This window comes from Zerene cesonia, chromosome 10 (assembly GCF_012273895.1).
Source record: "Zerene cesonia ecotype Mississippi chromosome 10, Zerene_cesonia_1.1, whole genome shotgun sequence".
NCBI lineage: Eukaryota > Metazoa > Arthropoda > Insecta > Lepidoptera > Pieridae > Zerene > Zerene cesonia.
The window spans coordinates 584,780-607,533 of record NC_052111.1 but is presented as its reverse complement, the minus strand read 5'-3'; the positions used below and the strand labels follow the sequence as shown (position 1 = coordinate 607,533).

The 22,754-nt window shown below is 31.6% G+C and overlaps 1 protein-coding gene across 4 annotated transcripts in view; it reads right to left on the bottom strand.

Annotated features, from left to right (window-relative positions):
* The window catches only part of LOC119829257, a 140,520-nt gene that overhangs the window by 26,438 nt on the left and 91,328 nt on the right, over positions 1–22,754 (bottom strand). For all 4 annotated transcript variants that reach the window (XM_038351674.1, XM_038351676.1, XM_038351675.1 and 1 more), the window contains 2 exons: positions 18,452–18,609; positions 1,165–1,237 (listed from right to left, as the gene is read on the bottom strand). In XM_038351674.1, coding sequence (XP_038207602.1) covers positions 1,165–1,237; positions 18,452–18,609 — 231 coding nt within the window. The remainder of the gene's footprint in view (positions 1–1,164; positions 1,238–18,451; positions 18,610–22,754) is intronic.

Genomic DNA, 22,754 nt, shown 5'->3' with positions numbered 1-22,754 from the left:
TTGATTTAGGAGGCCTTCGAATAAACTAGTAGTTACTTATACTTTATTGGTAATTTGTATTCATGAACGTATATTTATAAGCAAATGTTTAGTTAATTATTCAGTTTATGGAAATTATGTAGGGGAACATTATATTTATAAAGAAGTAGCTAAACGAAGACATTCCAAATGATCTGGTCTGGATCTTATATTAAAAGGCTGGCATGAAATCGCCATGTCCCTAACGTAGCACTTGCAATCAGTGCGCCTGCTTTGTTTGCTTATTGTTGTATAACCAGAGTTAAGAATTAAGTTAAAATAAATTCAAGCGGGTAGAGTAGAAAAGGTCCGCTTGAACTAAAAATAACAGAGAATTAGTACGTTATTCATTTTATTTCTGTGGCTGTTAGGATCGTCCCACAGATTTTTGTTTGCATTTATACTGCCATTCTAGTAACTTGCCGCATTAAGATATACACATGTATGGTGATGTGTGATGTGTGATTACGATTAAGATTCTCGGCTACCACCGTTTTTAGCCAGGCATGTAGTAGCGTACATGGTGGAGTCCTCAATACATAATATGAAGATCATTACTAAAGTTATCAACGATTTACATATTTGTTTAAGTCATCATTACAATACTGTTATCCATCTTTAATGACGAATATTTTAATTCGAGTAATTCCATGGATTTTATTATACATTTCTGACAACAAAGGACACGAATGCAGTTTAAATCAATACGGCTTGTGTTCTCGATTGAATTCATATTTCTTTTACATTTGACATGAAAAATATTAGGGATGATATTTCTTTCTTTATTTATGTGAAAGAGAGCTTGTCATTAATGAAATCATAAAGGAATCTTGTGCATATACTAGCTGTACCCTTGACTTTGTTTAGGCTTGTGCAGATTAAAATATAAATTCTAAATTTTCAAACAAATGATTATGAGCTATATGTCGCCGGAGAGTAATACATATAAATAAAATAAAACAGTTTGATAAAATACGTTCGGTAGTTTTTGTGTGTAACACACAACAGACAGAAATTTTAAAATGATTTTTGGCTTATTTTGTATGGATGATGAACCCTAGGGATGTCATTTTTAGTTTTCATGCAATGTAAATGATTTAACCTTTCTCCGATTTTATTATACATGTAAATAATTAACCAAATTACCTGTCCTATGTGTTTTTTCAATTCTTCTGTTTTCTGATCTCTGTGAGGGTTGTCAAACCCGCAAAGGCCGATTCTGGAACAAAAGAAATATTGTTTTTCAATGTTATTCAATACACGCAACACATAACTTTATATGATGATTTCTGCATTGCCTGGAGCACAGCCAAATGATATTAGAATAAACTGATGTGGAAAATCCACGAGGTTTTTAAATAAAAATAAGATATGTCATAGATACTGGCCGGTTCGGGTAATTTACTTTGTCTCAATGCAGTTTTTCATTTGCATGTTACGTGTTACATCATACATTCACGTGAGATCATGTCATTGGTATGTGTGCACTGTGTACTTGGTAGATAATGAGATAAAAACATTTCTTTAGTAAATTGTAATAAAACTTTAATAGTAAATAATATCCGATTCATTTAAATTCATTGTAAGAACTTATATGATTACAGTTGTTGTTTCACGTGCTTAATTAATAGTTTCATTCAAAGGTTTATTTTGTTGATGTCAATCAAAAGCGAGAAAATATAAATATTTTGATTATTTGATATTTTGATTGTTAACATAAGAATTTTCACTGCGTAGGTGTTATTCGTTTACAGAATCAAACACAACCACGACAATATTTGCATTCAATATCTTATGACTAGGAAGCGATCGCAAATCCGCTCTAGCAACGTTACATCTACGCACAAAATCGTTTCGCTATATTATGTAAAATAGGTAATGTTCGCTGTTCGGTTCTCATGTAACAAATTGAAGAATGACGCCAGAGGAATTTGTCAAGTGTTAAAATTTCTATCACGTACCGTATCGGAATATTGTTTTCTCAAAACCGTTTCTTGTTCGCTCCGAGAATCAACATTTGCTTCTCATTATTATTCCGAGTGTGGACTTGCTCCGGCTGGCGCTTACTGATAGGTAATTTCTATTTCGCTATACACAGCTCCAGTTTGTATTCAATAGACGGCACGCTAACTACCGTGGAAACTATTAGTTTTCTATTGAAAGTTAGCTTGATATCGTTTTTATTAGGGTCATATTGTTTGTTGTGATCGAACTGTTTTATGTGAATTGACGACATTATTTTTACAGACATGTAATTCACCATGTAATACTTAGGTACATAAGAAACGATTTATATGTGCTTTTTGTGAGTATGGTTTTATGTAATAAAAAAATTAGACACTATTTGAAGAGATGTAAAGATCAAAGGTAGACTTGATTAAGTAAAGTTAATGTAAGGAGTGTGTGAACTCCCCGCAATGATATTTACAGTGACGTAAATAATGTTCTTAAGAAGTTTTACCTCATGTACCTCCGCGTGTATTCATAAGGAATGTCTCTTTTACAAAATATTACTGACAAGTCTGGCGACAATCCCTGACAACATAACTTTATTATTGTTTAAGAACAACGTTAAATATATTTTTACAAAAGTAAGCCAAGAAACGGTATTGTAACAAGATATTAATCGAATATAACATCTGTGAATTCGGTGCTCATAAAGATACATGACATTAAGGTGATACTTTATGTGGCCGAGCACGCAACAATACTTCGGGTGGAATGCTGGGTATTTATTATGGAACAGAATATGGGTCAAATAAACTTTCAGATAAGGACAAAATCTTTTGTATCAATTGTTTATTTTCGTCTCAATTGTGATATAATGATTACAAACATTATTTGTTTTAAATACTTTTTTAAACAATTTATAATTAAAAAAACGTTTATTTTCACTTCAACAAGAATTTTCAATGTGAATTTATACAATAAGTAAATAATATACACGAATAAGCATGCTCTTTATAAAGAATAGTGTAAAACAGTAGCACGCACACGTTATCACGCAGACCAATGGGGCATCTCCGAGATTAAATCACAGTTTATACAACGCTATTTCAATGAGTGTTCAATTAAGTTTCACACATCGATAGGTCGTCGAACCAGTCTGGTGAGCGGTGAGTGGCGGCCTTGGCGCGTGACGCTGTGTCGCGTGGCGCCCTCGCGAACTATTTGTTATTACTTGTTTATGTGTCGACTTATGTACCTACTGGACTTTTCATTCACGCATCCACCACGTGATACCAATTAATCCGACTCATTGGATACCCAATTTGTCCATTAAAGCTACATTTATCAAATGTTTGGTATAGCTTATTATTGTTAAAGCTGTTTTTATGGAACCTTAAGGTTTTGTTAGATGGATAATGGATCCGTTTTAGGACCTCAATAGGGATTAGGTTTCAAATTGTATTGGTTTAGGTTCAACTATTTTTATTAGGAAATTTCGATATATAAATTTTATTCTGCGTTAACATTTGCAAGTCATTGCCATATGTTTAAATTAGACGGTTGATCAAAACTATGTAGTTATTTCATAGTACATTTGATTAAAGAAAAAACAAAATAGCAGCATGTATTTAATTTGAAAGGCGTTTTTTTTTTTTTTGCAAATAACCTAGCTGCCTAAATGTAAACAAAAGCTTTATACATTTTGAGCACGAAATAAAAGGCTATGCGAAAATTTAGTAAAGACCTACATAAAATATGTGTTCAAATATTTAGATTAGGATATGTAAGTCTCAATGATTGTTCTAGATAATAGCATTGTAATAACATACTTTGATATCTGTACAACAAATCTGTTGCAACAAACATTAAAATTATTAATTGCACAACACGTTCCTTTATAAGGGCATAGTTTTCTAACGAATAATCTAATATAACATCATAATTAATGCCATAATTATATGATTCATGATAATTGTGAAATATTTACTTAACGGCATTGAATTTCATTGGCAAGTCCATATAGGCGATGCTGAGTATAAAATTATTAGAGGTAATAACTATTATTACACTAAAAACACATATTGCACGTTTATCAGTTTTGCTAATAGTATTTCATAATTACATAGAGATAAAAACTAACCCGTGGATTTGACTCGCATTCTTTTTATACAAGGTACCTGAGTAAACTGCTTAAATTTGTGAATGGTATCAAGCAGATAAAAATAGCCTTCTCTTAAAGTAACATCGGCTAGCAAAATGTTCTTCTGTAGTATCAATTTCGAGAAAACTCAGTTTATATTTCAAATAATCTGGATGGTTATTCTCTTTCCATACAAATGTTTTGAGTTTTAGGAACTATAATATTGATTAAAAATAAATAAATAGTTTCCACTGATTGTAAAGGGTATTGATATTCTTGTAAGGGAAATACCAGGGGTTTTTTTTAAATGAACAGAAATCGTAATATTTACTGTAGGTTTTTGGTAACTAGATACGAAATTCGAATTTCGATCTTTACAAGAATTTTGTCAGGTGACTCATCAGTGAATCAGATATGCAATAGGTGTCAGCGAAGGCTGTCAAACATTGAGGATGTTACTTCCCACGGCGTTTAATGTTTGATTGTTTGTTTGATGAATTGTTACTCATAAATATTGTAATAATTGACTGTTCAAATAATGATGTGTTTTCAAATTGTATAATTTTCTATAAAGAAAACTTGTCTAACAAAATTACCTGAGAAAGTTTGGTCTTTATTATACGGTACTTGACTTTCTGTCGTGTTTGGAGTAAGCAATGGAAGTTGTAGTCATAATTATAAACAAGCAAGAACACAATGAATAGAGATAATTGACAAACTCATTAAACAAAAGCCTCATTTTGCAGTTTTGTTTTTGCTGTAATGAAAAAATACATAACTAAATCAAATTGCACATTAAATGGTTTCATCATTTTTTTCGTTTTATACAGAAAATGGGCACAATAATCAAATGACCTATATTACGAATAAAAAGGTATTTCACGTATTCCATAAGCCTTTAGCCCTGATAGAGCGTAGGCAAGGTGCATACACAACTAAACCAATTAATCAAGTTTGACCATGGGCATGCGTGACTCCAACCAAGGCTGTGTCACGTAACGAAATGGTGTCTATAATAAGCAACACTCATAAAATATCGCTCCGTTATCTAACACAATTACATATTATTTCGTTATTAACTCTATCAGTCACGAACTAATGAAATTGTGGTTCGGATTGTGGTATGCAAATTATACATGTAGACACCAAATTCATACGATAATATTCCTTATTCCATTTAATTAAAAACGATTATATTGTTAGAAGGACTGTTGAAATAAAGGAATTGAAGCGGTGTTTATTTTGCCTTGACGGATAGATTATATGTCCTAATTAATGCTTGAGATGGTCGATCGTAATCTGAAGCTTGCGGGGCGCCTTTGTGTACGAAGTGTTCAAGAATTCGTGTTTTATCTTTTATTTATTTTAATGAGGTTTGCGTCATATTTGATATTAAATGTTTTATGTGAGAAGATGTTAAGATATATGCGAGGTGGTACAAGACCATTGTGCCTAGTCAAAGAGATAGAATAATAGTATTTTATTGGATTTTTTTTATTGCAATGTCATTTTTATATTTAAAAACAAATCAATCAAACAACCATCAAAGTATCGTTTAAACATTTAAAAACTACTCGCATTAATCGTATAATTACTATAATATGTCGTATGTACAGTGTACGGAAGTGTTGCTTAACAAAATACATGACAAACGAGCTCAATTATGGATAATTTGTGACAGTAAGTGCAACTGTATTTTCAGACAATAATTTAAGCAACGGAAGCATTCCGGCACGCTAATTGATGATGTTCACGCCTTATTAAATAGTTTATCGTGAGACATTACAGAATGTTTCATTGTACTCAAAAAAATAAGGAACTTGGTTGACTTAGACAGGGGTTTCGTTAGGAATTTGACATTTGTCAATTTTTTAATTGCTTTTTAGCCTACATACTAGGCAATAAGAGGCGCTTGGGTTCATCTAGGTCCCTCTCAGATGTTTTCGGCAGCTCTCACAAGCTTAGCTTCATGGAGGGTCTGGGATGGTTTCAGCTTTGACTAGTGATCCCCTCCCTTACTTTTCACGCAAAATAGGCGCTTGGCGTCAAGTTGCGGAAAACATCCCCGTATTATTATCATTATTTTACCTTACTTGCTACGCATTATGAGGTTTAATATGGGATCTACATATAAATCATGTTCAATCTCACTATACATAGTTAATCTGGATATAAGTAAACATGGGTGATTGGAACCAACTCCCAATAAACTTTTAATAATGTAGATATCTTTTGTTACAAATGTCAATACTTTGTAAATTTCAAAAATTATGTAGATTAAAGTGTTTCTAAAAGGTTTTACAACTATGACTATAGTTTATTACATCTTATTTCCTGATTGACTTTACTTTATTTGAATATTGAGAATAAACGTTCAATTTTATACATGAGCAAAACTAAATTATAGTAAACAAATTCATTATTTTAATACATCTATTAATTTTTTTCTTTTCACATTGGCATTAATACACACGAGTCAAGCACTGTAGTTTCAGTATTAATGCATCAATGCGGAAGTTATATCTATAAAGATATCTTCATATGGCATGAGGAACTTCTAAGAATCTAGTCTCGCCAATTTTTTGTTATCTAGATACAACGTTACCCTATAAGGATTTTAATGTGTTGCCAGCTGAAATCTTACGGTCAAGTTGATGTCTTGTCATGCCATCTTGATTATTGTTTTAAAATTTAAAGATTCTATTTATTTAATTGCCTTGTTTTTTTTTTGAGCTGTACGTGCTGTCAAAAATAGGTTGTTATGTACGTTTTTAATACAATTTATACTTTAACTTTTATACGGAACTACAATCGATAAATTCCTTATAAAATTAGAAGGGTAATTATACTATTATATTATGGTTATGATATTATATTATGGTAATTATACTTAATATTCAGTATTTTCTTGAATGTTATTTTACGCGAGTAGTATGCATTTGGAATTTAAAGACTTTTAAATATTAAACGTGATTTATTCATTACATCATTTATCCCAACGTTTTAAAATTTTACAGCGAGCGTGGTCGCGGAGACTGAAACGTCAGATTGAATAGTACATAGTATAATAGTATAATATAATAGAATAGTAGTATAAATTGTGTTAAAAATCAATTAAAAAGTCTTAAAGTAGTAGGTATATAAATAGTAAGTATGGGTTAGTGCAAATTATGCATTTACTAAAACAATATTAACTGTAGTTAAAGGTCAAAAATAATTTAAACCCAAATATATGTTACGCTATACGCTATAGCAATTGTGGATATCGATACAGCGAGAACACTTTCGTTCGCGGAAGCGTCGAAAGTAAAAGCCTTCGCTACCGGCTCTATATGATAAGTTTACACGGGAGAACTGGAAATTAAACGTTTCCTATAGCATGTGTGATAATTGCTGAACTTGATCTGGCCATTACCACTTTTTGTTTGTGTTTTTACTTCGATATGAAGTTTCTCTATTTTTACCTATATAGCAACGTATTTTTTATGCAGGTATGTTTGTATTTTGTAATCTATCTGTAATGTTCAATTTGCATTCAGCATTGATATCGAAAATAGTTTAATAATGACAAGAAAAGTAAACGTTACAAAGCTTTGGAAGCGTATTTGTAGATCTTACGTCTTTACGGATATGTTAAAACTATCTCTATATATGGTAAGTATTTAAATACTTATTTATATAGAATGAAAGCATTTTTAATGCCTCCATTTATTGTTTATATTTATTCATTTATTTATGATAATAAGTCTTAATCTTCTTAATAATTACCTTCTCATTGAATACAGTTAAAGTTGAATTATCACGATAAAAAATTACGCATTTTGACAGGGTACTTAACATAACACTAATTAGCGTAATACAATGTGTTGTAAACATTGTTTTGTCTAAGGTTGTTTGTTCAGTGACTTAAAGTTCAGGTTGGGTCACCCTTTGTATGTAACAGATAATGTAATGGATGGCCAAGGTTGGAAAGGCTCAGTGCAATTGTTACGTCTTGCTAATTATCAGAAGGTGCTGTTAAGTATCCAATATAAAATAAAATACCACCGAGGTGAGCAATCAACATCGAATAGTTTTTCACATAGTCCACCAATTCGATTTTATTACTATATTTATAAGCTTTTATTTATTATTTACACTTTATTCTACAATGCACATACAGTTAACAAAAACCAATAAACAATATCTACTGTACAATTTGGCGGTGCTTTGTACGGTGCACTTAGGTTCAGTGAAAATGTTTTAACCAATTTATAGAGCAATATTTATGATTATTTATTTGTGTATATGATGATATTAACTAAATAATCACATAGTTTAGTTGTTTGCAATAATGACTTATACATTTCGCCCGCCCCTATAAATTCAAACAGCGTACTGTATACAGTATCTTTTGAACATGTATGCGAATCATTCATTAATACAAGAAAACGTTTCACCCATTATATTATGTAATGCAGAGATGTTACTCGCCATAACAATTGGGAATACCGACATTGATGTGTCGGTCAAATAAAGCAAACAAATTCAATATACTGACGGACGTAGGTCGATCTCTTGGAACAATGGGTAAGTGATGTGATCCGTGAATTCAAAGTTTTGTGCCAAGGAGATCAGCGATTGTATTGTGTCCTTCTCGTTTTAATCAGGTCAAAGGAAGGTATCTCGAAGGAGTTATGAATAGTCAACCGTAAAGGAAAATATGCATCGAATTAAGTAAAACTATCGTTTTTGGGAATGTAGGTTGCGAAGAAGGTATTAAAACACATATAAAATACGTTTACGTAAATTTAAAATGACAATAATTCTCTGCTTGAAATCCAAATATATTTCACGCAATTTGCTTATTAATTAATACCTAGCTGCAAATTGAACAATAAAAAACTAATTTATAAAAAAAAATACAAAATACTGCATCCGCATTTTATTTTGTTTATTCTTTGTTATAATTAAGTTGTAAATACCTAGAAAATGTGTTAATTCGTTGTAAAATAAGAATTCATAAACAACAAAGTGATATACCGATAATACTTTACATGTCAAACATTATATTTTCCTCTACGTCAAAGTAGGTGAACTTTAAAGTTCAATCTTAACACTTTTGCTTCCACTTAACTTATACTTTAGATATTAATATGATTTTTTTTTAATTTGTGTTATGACGTATTTTACACTTATATCTTGTGATGGGTGTAAAATAAACCAAAGCATGACATGAAATCTCACCATCTAACATATCTGTTTCCACACATAGAAAGGTTATCCCTCAATAAACTCAATTCAATCAATAAAAATTATGGAAGATCTAAACTAAACATCACTATAAATAAGATCTGTTTACCATGCATTTATTACTATTAAAATTCTAATATCATCCATCGATATCATGCCTTTTTTCTCAGTGCTCATTTACGTAACATAACAATTTAATTTCATGAAGTATCAACTTTAAACCTATTCTATTTCAGGTGTGTCTACTATATGTCAGTCAGCTTTACCTTTTATAAGTACGAACAGCGGTGCAGTAAGTTCGTGATTTATCGGTTATGCAAATATTCATGAATAAAATGCGAGGTAAATACAAAAATGCAAAGTATTCTTCATATGTAGTATTGTATTGTTTGGGTGTTTGTCATCAGATTGGAACAATAGCTAGAGTTCACGCCGAGAATCGATCTCACTGGCCTTGGCCACACCTACTGCACCATTGATATGTGAAACAGGATATGTTGATCACGACACGTATGGTATTTGTTTGTATTTTTGTATTAAATTTATAATTGTTTAATTATAAAGAAAGTAATTTGTTGGATATGCAAAAAATACAATTTTATATACGAACAAATAAGAAGTAGGTCACTGTATAAAACTTTGAATAGAACTGTTGATTTTAAACAACATAAACAAGCTTCTAGTAAGTCTATGACACCATTTTCAATACAAGCGATAAACTCAATATGTATGCTACCTTTATGAATTTAAAGGTATATTAGCTATCTGGTTATCCCAATATGACCTTTGTAAATAATCTTTGCAAATTAATATAATTGACCTCAAACCATCTGCCGCCTGCTTGAGCTAAAGGTTACTTGACCAATTTGACGCTTGCAAGTATTTCGAAATTTGAGAATTATGAAATTTCACAATTATGCATAATGTAGTATGCGCTGTAATAGTTTTACTCTTAGAATTTCCTGTATAAAAGTGATCATATGTATTGATAAACACGATGTCAATCGAGATATTTACGTAAACTACGAATATAAATAAAAAAAAAATAAAAAGATTGCTTATTCCACAGTATAATGTAAACATAGTACATATAAACTTGCAGGTATTATGAAAAATAAGAGAACCGATGGAGTAATATAACTGACAAATATTTACTTTCATCTACTGTTTGTACTGAATTAAAAACGTTTAACGAACCTCCCACTAGCCATCAAAAGACCATCCTAATTAACATTTTTGTCGACAATTTATCATACATGTGTAATATTAGTTGTATGAATTACGCCCATAGGCGGTTTTGCGTGAACCAATCGTACCATTAAACTTTACAAGCCTTTAACTGTTTGACGAAATCCAAACGTGATGTAATTGTAGAGTGAATCTTTAATTCTGTTGCGTTTTAATGAATACATATACGTGGTATGTGGTTATCGTTTATGTATCTTCTTTATTGCAATTTCGTTTTATAGACATTTAATAAGCTTTCAAACGAAGTCTTAAATAGACAGGTTAGATGGATGATTAGTTAATGTGAATTTTGATTTATGTATTGCCATATTTTTTTATTAAATAAGCGCGGACAAAACAAAAGCGCGGCTGTTGCTGGCTGTCAGCTATTACGAAATACAATTAAAATGAATCTTTTTGAGGCAATACTCTCTATTATCTGAACAAGGACAGATCCTCGATATAATCGATATTCTAACAATGCCAATATGATTTATCTTAATCGATGTGGGCCAACTAATATGTTCTGGGTCACCTCAAATTAGATCGATGTTGTAATTAAAATACTGAGTTTCATATCACGATCTGCATTATGAAGAATGACTGAATTTTTATATGACTGAACTAAATATTCAATGCTTCTGTGTTGCAATCAATACGGATTACAATAAATAATGTCTTAGATATTTTTAAGAACACAACACGAGTTAAATTCATTAACCTTAGCATTTACGAAGCGTTGTATTGTTGTCTATATTAAATCAACTTAAAATAGGTGTGGTACTGAATTTAAATAAAACTATTAAATTAATTTTGATATTGTTTGAAATCCTTATTGCATTATTAATCATACGTGTTTATCAAACCAAAAAATCTTGTTATGAATGTATTTATTCATAAAGTCTCATTTAGTTTTTCATTATTATTTTGATTTTGTTGTATTGACATCATACATGGTCACAGTAGGTACCTTCACGCCTAGAAAATGAATACAGGAAACACAGGTATATATTTATGATGTCATATCGTTTTTTTCTTATAAATACTTATATGTCGCCAATGAACATAATTTTCCTAAAGTTCGCAAAAAATATAATCTAAGTAATGCAAAGGTATATCAGAATAAAAAAGTTAAACATAAGAAAGTCACAAGATTTTGAATTAAACTTAAACAAACACATACAATATGAAAACAGAATTGTTTTGACAGATATCGAATGTTTTTCTTTGTAAATGCATGCATACTATTCACACAAAGGGAAGAGGATTAATAAAATGAAAGAGAACTTTAAATCAGTGAGACTATAAATCCTATGGACCTGGGAATCAATGCAATCGAAATGAAAGTCATCTTTTAGCAAGAGAAAGGACAGATTATAGACAATTGACATAGTACATAAATCGTTTACCGAAAATGGCATTAACTGTGGGAAAAGATTAGAAACTAGCAAAGCGTATGGCTTTGTTTACACTTGGCCTGTGATTTTCCCACTTCACTTTCTCTGAGACTTTTCACAAGCATAATATATAGAGTGCGAATTAGTCTTAATACGGATGATGTAATTTACGTAAGTTCTTTTCATACGTAACTATTGTTACCAGCTTCTTATTACATCTATTATGGCGAGGTTTAATTTAGATTCGAACTGAACTTACAAAGTCCAATAAATACAAATATATAAATATAAATATACAAATTATACCACATGTAATGTATAGGTATGGGTTTAAATAAGAATAACTAATTAATAAGCATTAAAAATTCCTTTTTAAATATAGTATTAAAATTTCTCAAATTGTTTTAATAAACTTTTTGATGGGAGAAATAAAAAATAATTTATTTAGATTTTGTGAGACAATCCTATACAGTTTGATATCAGCTCATATAAAATTCATGAATTTCCTGGTTCGAGTGTGAATTGTAAGTGATACGAAATTCGAAGCTTAGCTCATTGTTCACATATAAATCTTACAACTTTCAACTATTGTTACAAATCAGAAATAAATTTGAGGTGTCAATATGCACATTTTCATCCTTTTTTAAATAACCTTATAATATCCTTCATCTATTTCTTCAAACAATTTACAAAATATAACAATAAATTAATTTAATTTATTTGCTCTTCTTTTATTTCAGTTATTAACATTCAGGAATACTGATTTTTTATTGACAATTGACGAAAAGTTTGTTTCTGCTCTCATGCAACGGCTATAATCCACTCCCATGCAGAGACAATGACATTAAATGGTCTAGAAACACATAGATCGCAATGGCGTGCAAAATTAGAATCGTGTGACAACCCTCTAATGCAGGAACAATCGCGAACACGGAACGCAACCGTGGGCCGAATCAGCCCAAGTAATCTGTAATAAAACACGGGAGCAACTTAAACTAACCCACGTGCGAGCACTCATCAGATAGAACCATATTTGCATACATTGACAGTCTAAATCTCTTATAAGAATAACTCAACGCTGTGCTCAAAATTGATCACTGCACGGTAGCTACGGCATTTCAGTTGTAAAATACGGCCGCAATAGTTAGCCTGACCAGTGTTAGTGTCACGAAAGCGTCGCATGCGCAAATTGCGTTAGATCTTAATTGAATTCTTACGAGTTGTTAGAATTTTTTATATAAATTAGATGAAGCACGCGAGGTGCTAAGTGATTAATCTGGAGTGTAGAGTCTTCATTGCTATTGCGTGGTAATAAAACAGCTTGTTGCAAAGTGGGCCGTTTGTGCTATAAAGATCGAAAGCGGGAAAGTTTGTTTATTGTGTTTATTTTCGAATTAAATTTAATTGTAAGAAATAAAGGACTAATCTCGCTATAAGGTATATTTTATAAAATATTGAACTTACTTTAGTTAAACTAAGATAGAAACCGATGCTGCCTGTCTTCAGACATTTATTTACAGATAAATTTTGTATAATACCTAGGTTGATGTAATAAATATTAGATTTAATTAAATGAAATATTAAATATTCAATATTCAGTATTTTCCGAAAGCAACCACATTGTATCGTTTGCTAAATTACTAGCATGAGATACATATCATTACGACAAAACGCAATTATAATTCATAACATTTAATAACAAAGGGTTTCATAATATCTGAGACAAATTTATTGACACTGACCAATAAGATCGCTTGCAAAAGCCTACCTCAATGTCGCCCTACTTTCCAATTGTAACCAAAGATAAGTGGACAATAACAAATAATTATGTCGAACACATGCAACCTATATAGATACTTAATCGCACATAATAAAGTTCAAAGTTGAATGTAATTATCATATTACAAATCCTTCGTAATCGATCCTTTTAAAATATGCAACTTGATTTACTCAATGCGATATTTTTCTTGTTTATCGATTTTAGAACGTAATGGTAAAGATATAAAGCTTATTGCAGTTTATGGCTTGAAAGGTTGAAATCATTCACATATAATATTGTACTAAATGTACAGTTGGTGCTATATCTAGATCTTAGAGATTGATTAGCTTGTTGTATCGATATTTCATATATTTCAAAGTTTAAACACTTGCAAAAATATTTTACCTCTTTATTAATATTCTTATTTTCGGGTTTCTATCCCGTTTCTATTATTATATATAACTAGCTGTGACCCGCGGTTGAAACCGTGTAAGTTATGTTGTATATGTTATTTCAGTTGTCCAGCTATCTACGAAGCAAAATAGTATTATTATCCACCAATAGATGTCAGGAAAAAAAAACACGAATAAAACACGAATATGACATTTTCTAAAAAAAAAAATTATCGCCCCCGAAACCCCCTATATACTAAATTTCATGAAAACCGTTATAGCCGATTCCGAGATTCCAATTATATATATATATATATATATATTATATATATATATATATACAAGAATTGCTCGTTTAGAGGTATAAGATTTAAGGTGAAATACATTATAAATACATTGTGATTTCTAAAAAATACATTATTTTATACGCTTAGTATCTCATAAGCATACTACTGCTACTATCTGTCTGTGTACTTGCCCAATTTTGGGCAAATTTCTAGACCACAAGGTGCTTCATCGACTCAATCTTTTGCGTAGTTCGAATACCTCAAGCCTATATTTAAATCACAGTCTTACATGTAACCTTCAAGGACACATTCATTCAATTCTTTTATGACAATCGACCAATCACATACAAATTACTAGCAAAAAGCAAGGTTGCCTCAAGCCATTGTACGACATACTGGCACACTGTGTTTCCTACAATCCAACAAAGCTCTGAGATATCGATAAGAAGACAATAAACAATAACATTCAAGTATTGCTATTGCAACATCTAGTGTGACCGTGGATGAGGTTTTACAGTATACGATGTCGTATCGGAACCCTTAAAGAGGAATGCTTGTGAAAATATTAAGCTGGTTTTTACACGTTTTCTAATATTGTATTTTATAATTTACGTATATAATGAAAATAGTCGAAATAATGACTCAATTTTTAACAGTCCATAAGAAAATTAATCAAGTATTCAGAATGTATGAAATACCTATATGTATAGTGTCGGAGATTGACTGGCAAGTCGAAGAATCACAAGTTCGACGAATTGTGTATGGATTGACGATGATGAACAACTTAAGCCACTATTTATAACTTTTAGAAAATATTGTTCGTCCTAAATAATTTTATACAACACGATATCGTTACGCAATATCGTATTGTGTAAAACACGACGCGTGCCAGATTCAAATGACGCGTGGGTCGTTTGCGATAAGGCATTATCGAAGGGGCTGGTGTGCAAATTGGATCAATTGTACCAGGTGGGCCTGACATTGCTTAGGCAATTTGTATTGTTTTCTAATGGCATACGTTTACGTTGTTTATTTAAGTCATTTATTTATATGCATGACAATGAGCTTGGACAGGAGACTGTAAAAGCGTGCGTGGTGATTGTTAACCTACTACAAAACAAGAGGATGTTTTTACTTCTACTGCTTTTTTTTGTGTTTGTTATCCCATAACTTTGTAATAGGTGAACCGATTTTGATTATTTTTTTCATTTGAAAGCAGATGTCTCTACTAATTGACAGGTACTTATAAAATTATGATAAACTCAGCATTTGAGTCAGCTTTGAATGTTAATATTGTATACTTATCTGGTCACCCCGTTCACATGTACCAATGAACGATTTCCCACCAAGATAGATACTTTCTAGTCTAGGCATATAAAGACATAATAATAAATTCAATCGATGAAAACATGTAATATCTACATAATTCACATTACCCTTTAATATTATTACAAAACAAATTACCTCCTCATAATCTATTTATAGAACCATTATATACAAATACAATAAATTACAAATAATAAATAACAAGCATATGTTAACCATTAGCCATTTATCAAACAAAACAGCGTCAGTGGCCACTTCCTATTAAAAGTTTCAAAGGCTAGCTCTCAGGTTTCCTATCAGACGAAACCAGTCCTTTTAATTCCAATTATTAGCGGGAATGTTCGATCTTTATTGTGCCGGGGATACACAGATCGTAGCTAATTAGAGGGTGTAAGGCGGTTTCATTAAAATAGTGAAATTCGTGTGTGTGCATCTGATATCCGCCGCGACATTTCCTTGTTCTCTGTTCTGGCTGTAGGCTTAAGGGAGGTGATATGAAATTTTAATGGGACTAAACTGAATATGTAACTTTCCCTGCTTTGTCAACGCAGCTGTCTCCCCGTTGACTTTAAGGTGGTTTTTAGCGGTTTTTGAATGATTATTGTTTTGGATTATTTTTAATTATATTCGAAATATTTTTAATACAGGACTCTACACTTCCTTCAAAGAAGAAAGCAATGATTTACAATTTACACTAATACTTATTTATTTTGAAATATAAAGTAACAACGTCATCACAATTAATTAAATAGAGGAAACAGAATCAAGCCACAACGGATTTAAAACGATTACTAAGCCGTGGTCATAAACTAAATCCCTCTCAACACACAATAAAACAAAAGTGCATCGCCCAGTTTTCTGCTGTGAAATAAGCAATAAAAGCTGACAATCGCACGCGCGATCTGTCCAAGCTTCCGTGTCATTAGGTACTCGGGTTGTCGCGATGTCATCGCTTCGCCGTTTGCGAGCTGGCTGAAGGGAAATCGAAATATATTTTTTATTCGAATACTTACGAGGATTTACGAGTTCGATGTTAGTTACGTTGGTGGTTTATTTAATTTACGAGCTAGAACTTGAAGAAGTCGCGTCGGTTGAAAACAGATAGAGTAAATAAGAAAGAAAATACATTTTTGCTTTAGTCTATTTTACGCGATGTTTTTAGTACAGAAATATAAGAATGCAAATATTAAGAAGTTATTATAATGAGTTGTGTTGAATAGAATTTTATATAGAACTTAAGTATATATTTAGATCGCTATTTGATACAGCAATTAGACGAGAAAGTCGATCAGCAGGCCGTCAATTTTAACCGTTTTGACATGCAAATTCTTTACGCAACTTCTCGTTAAGCAAGCGTCTATAATCAAATCAGTTACGGAGGCATTTGCACGCATTGTTGCTACATGTGTCGACTTTCATCGCAGATCTGATAAGAGCCCTTAACTGGAGCGTTAGGGCGGCCTTGTACGCCAAAATACATAAGCGTGTGGAGGAGTATGGGCTACTAAAGAAATACAAACTTTTATAACGTGACTTGTAAGAATTTGTGTAGGTGTCATAACAAGAAAATAGGTTTTTGTGAAAATGTCTTGCATTACAATAGATAAAGATCACTCACTTTTATGACCACGTTAAATATGGTATTGTCAATGTTTTGAGCTCTTTTTAGTTTGTTAAAAATATCTTTTATTAATGCTACCTACATTTATACCTTCAGGTATTGAAGAACCTCCGTAAATCATTATTCCATTAAAATTAAGTCTTGCTGTCATAACAACAAGAACTTAATTACACCACAACTACTATAGATCAAATGCGTAATCGTAAGCAATGGTGCTGTATAACGTTATACAAGAATGGACCAATAAAAAATATAGGCCTACTCGTAATTTGCATTGCGCAAAAACAATTATCCCAACAATTGTGAAAGAGCGTCGAACACGTAATTAACAACATGATAATTGATACGATGTTATTATTAACGAACAATTTGTTATCTTGTTAAGTGATTAATATTAATTTAAATACTTTTCGTAAGTAACTGACAACCTTTTTAACAATACATTAGGTGCCATTAACAAATTGCAGGATAGCTGTTGACAGGCGGTGTCAAAAAGAAATTAAGAAATACTAATATAAGATGTAACATAATTTTAAGTAATATAACCGGTAAAACGCACAATAAAACCCACTCTGAAGTGTATTGAAATTATACATAATGAAAAATGGTGTATTTTATGACTGACAGTCTTATTTACTGCGCAATTCGAAAATCTTTATCCGGAGGTATAAATATTATGAAGTTATACAAAATTATCTCTCGCATTAAACTAATTTGGTACGTGGTACGAGTTAAAGGGGAATGTAGGCCAGCCACGTGCATATCTAGATCCAGCCAAGCCTAGATCTAGACAAACTGGTGAAGCAGGCATTTTGCAATGCGAATTAATCATAGTAATTGCGGACTGAAATGTTAAAATCGGTTCTGTTTGTGGCTTTTGCATAGATTTATTGACTAGAGTGTTGAGCGTTGTGGAGTTATATTCAGATGTGATAAATGACTGTATGTTGTATGCTTTAATACTTGATCTATATAAAAACTCAGAATAAGAAGCCCAAAATATTCGAAACGATTGCTCTAAAGTATAAGTGTTACGAAATTATATAAAAGCATTACTTTGAGTATACTATTGTCTGTATTTTAGGATTATAAAGTAACTTACCTCATGCCATCAAACCCGTCGTCCGATCCGTTGATAGTGAGAACAGGCGCACGCGCATACGCTTTCGCCACTCGCCGGTTCTTCTCGAAAACTATGACTTTGGCCCATATCTCGTCATCTATTTGTGTCCATTTGTCCAATACTTCTTGTATGTGTTCCTATTAACAAAAAAAGTTGGATTAAGAACTAAAATAAAAAACATAGATATAATAATTTTAACAGAAAACTAAATCGACTCCAAATTGTCAGATCTGATTAAGTGTGATCGACACGGGAAGCAAAACCTTTAAAAAAAAGTATCAAACTCGGTTCACCCGTTCAGTAGAATGCTCTTAGTAACAAAGCCAAAACAAATACAATCGAATAAATAATTCCCTGCCCTTTTTTGAAGTCAGTTGGTAAACAATATTTAGCTATAATATCGATATATACTAAAAGTATCATTTATTAATTCCAACTTTAATCAAGATTCAATTAATTTCATGGTAAACATTAGAATTTAATACATACTAAATCGTGAATAGTATTTGCGTCTAACGCCTATAGCTACAATAATATGCAAGTGAGATTAACTGTAAATGTATTAACTAAAATAACATGTATTTCACATTTGCCTCCAATTTTGTATTTAAATATGCATTACAAAATTAAGTATGCGTGAACAAATTAGTGTAAAGGATTACAAAAATATGACCTTGCGCTAAAACAAAGTGTTTTTAACAGTAATGGTTAGATATTAATCCCAGTGTGGAAACGGTGTCGTAATCGGATGACATCGGACCTGCGCCCGCGCAACGCGTTTCGCTCTAGTAATTTTCTGCTCTTGGAAACCATATATCTATATATTTTTAAGACATTAATATACATTTAAGAAATTCTGATAGTAGTTGAAATCATAATTAATTATTTTGATGAACATTCTCTTTCTGTATATAAAATTGATTTTTACAAAAGATTCGGAATACTGAGCTGAATTGTGTGCCTTAAAAGAGGTCTATGTCTAACAGTGGACGGAATGAGGCTGTAGATAGAGAGAGAGAGATTTTTATCTTTATTTGTATCTATAGAAAGATCACTTTAAGCGATCACGAGCTTAAAATAATGTATTGAACAAATACATCACTAGTAATATATAACTGTTCTAACATACATGATTGTTAAATAAAAGTAAGAAGAAAACGACTTAAAAAGCAACATTTTACACTAAAATAACGGGTCTTATTGTACCTCGTTCAGCTTTGCGGCATTAAGGTTATAGTGGATCTATAAATACGTTTCCTTGGTTCGCTAAACTGACGGCAAATTAACTTTCAATTTTACTCCGCCTCGAGCTTTGAGTAAAAGTAAAATCTTGATTACGGTTTTTATGATACAAACGAAATGGATTCCGCGGTGAATTATGAGTAATACTGGTTATAAGATTTCTGCGTGAATTGGCGGTGGAATTGAATAAAAGAAATTTAGGAACGAAATTAGTAGGAGGATTTCTTAGAATTCTCACGGTTATTACGATTGGATTTAGAATTGGAAATGAAGTAGCGTGTTATGAGTATGATCATTGGTGTATCACCTAACTAACTTCGAGCGGAATATGTATAAAAAATACAGCCATATCAAGAAGGTACATGCGGTAAACTCAATAGGTACAATATAGAAATTATTCTTTTTCGCGTACAGAATAAAATTGCATTCAATTTCTTCAAGGGATTCCTTCGAAGTTTCAATTTATAAGGATTTTAAATATAAGACGCCATTTTTTATGTATTTCATAGAGCAGGATTAAATCCGAATGGATGAACACGAGTTCTTATAACGTGTGAGGTCTGAACACAATAAATCGTATAGAACAAATCGACATTAATACTAACATTTCGCTAGCGTAACAAATCATCAAACACCGCTTTCGCCCCATGAATCGACCTCATTATGCCCCGGTATTATTTGACAACGCGGGTTCTGATAAATATTTTTGCTAATATGCGATTCATCCACTATCTATAATCTAGCACATTGATACAGCGTGAATACTGCTCGTTAGTGTCAAATGTTTTGTACTTCGCATTGGACAGTCAGTCATGCTTGATCATTGAACTGATTTATGCGACCGAGGGATATTGTTGTTCTATATGGTAGGCTTTTGATGCGACGTAATGATGCCCACTGTATTGGCTTGTCAGGAGTTTACATCTAGTAATCAATGTGCACGTCTTTATTTTGTACGGTTGAAGTATTGCTCGGTCATCAATAACTTGGATATTTTGCAATTTTTATGAGCTTATAAAGAGATCAACGAGATGTGCACAAAGGGTAGACTTATTGATCGCTGGGCTTTTTCAGTCGCGACCTCCTACTTGGGACGAATGTTTTTATATTTTTTCATTGGGCCACAATACCGCTGTATTGTATGCTTTATGAGTTAACTTACATTAATCTTTTTGTGGATCCGCAAGCCGAGGCAGTCGATTGAGTACAAAATACATAATCCTATATTCGATATTTATTATTGTGACAAACAATGCGATGCCAACAAAGTAACATGCATGGTTTTATGATGAACACAATAATAAATGACAACTGCGAAATAGAACTGTAGCGCATTTTATTTTCGACTTTAATTTAATAATAGTAAAACTATAAATACCAAATATTTTTCAAGCATGGGAAAAAAATATTGGTTCCACTTGGTTGGTAATAAAAATTGAATCGATTACTTTTATTATTACATAAATTATTAGGTAAAATGCGATACCAATTTGTTACTTGAACTACGAATTTAACGTAAAAGCATAAAATCAAATTATATGACTTTCATTGTGGTCTGCTAAGGCAACTTTCACAAGATTATATTATAATATATAACGGTGATAAAAAGATTCGTTCGAGATACTAAGATAGAAATATCGGTGACTACCTACTAGAGTATAATATTTTAATTTACATTTATCACAGAGAAAGTGTAATAGATAAATATCAAGTTTATTTAATGACAGCTAGGGTTTTTTTTAACAAAAAACATTAAAATGAGTAATTTATTTTGAGTATTTTTATGGCCCAAATCCTGTAATGGAAAGAAATATGGGCTGATGATAATGATGATTACATGATATTTATTTATTATTATCATTAACAGTATTTAAATCAAAAAATTGTTCTGGATAATTAAACGATTTTTTAACACGATCTACGTATATACATTAAGCTTTCTCTTATAGATGAAATAAATTAGGTAAGAGTTTAAAGATTTAAAGAACCAACTACTTCTGTCATTTTATGCAAGTAAACTTGCTTTGCTCTTTGCAACATTATATATAGAGCACATCTATAACTGGGTTAATTACAAGCAACAAAGCTCACGGTTTGCAATATTACAAGACCGACATGTAAAACGCATAAAATGTTATACATAATCATAAAAAACTTTTCCTTGCACTCCGGTAAAGTGCATTATAAAAACATAAACGTCGCCTGATCAAGGCTGACCACTTCGATAAGGCCTATCTGATTTATTCTTGAGCTACATTTAAATAACCATTTTGTGCGACTTATCATATTTATGACTTATAAATTTACTTTATTTACGCAAATATATCAGATGGTTATAATATACGCAGATAGATGGCGTTAGTGGGCTGAGATTATAGTTTGAGTCATAATTCTTGCATAGTAGACCTAGACTATAAAAATGATGTTATGTACGTCAGTGTTATCATTGTTTTAATACAATACTATGGTTTATAATATTAGAAAGTCAAAAAATTTCTTAGTAAATTACAAATAATAATAATAAGTGACGCTTCGGGTTTTCAAAAACAATATAAAAAATATGACGCAAACCAATCTCCATTGATTACTTTTTATTTATATATTCCACATTTAATTATATATAATGTCATAACGATTAGCTAGTACATAAGCACGGGCAATAAAATGTCATGTTGTATGTTTAATAACACCTATTCTCTTTTTTTATTATTTGATTATTGAAGCGGTATTCTCAAAATAACCCCAATTAGGTATATCTTCAAAGTCATGATTTGGTCAACAACCGGACAGTATATAAAACGGTGCATTCCAATTTGATTGTAATAAAAACAAAAACTGATGTCCTCGAACCTGTCTAAATGCACTTTTCGTTTTTTGGTGAATCTCAGCAAAGGTCTTTATTGCCTTTTGTGACACATTACAGACAATAAATTACTTAGGGTGCAGTTGCGTGGACGTTTTTAATTGAAAGCTTTTTGTAAACTTTCATTTCGATAGGTTGCCAAATCTCTGGGCACTTGTAAAATCAGTCCTCGTGCTG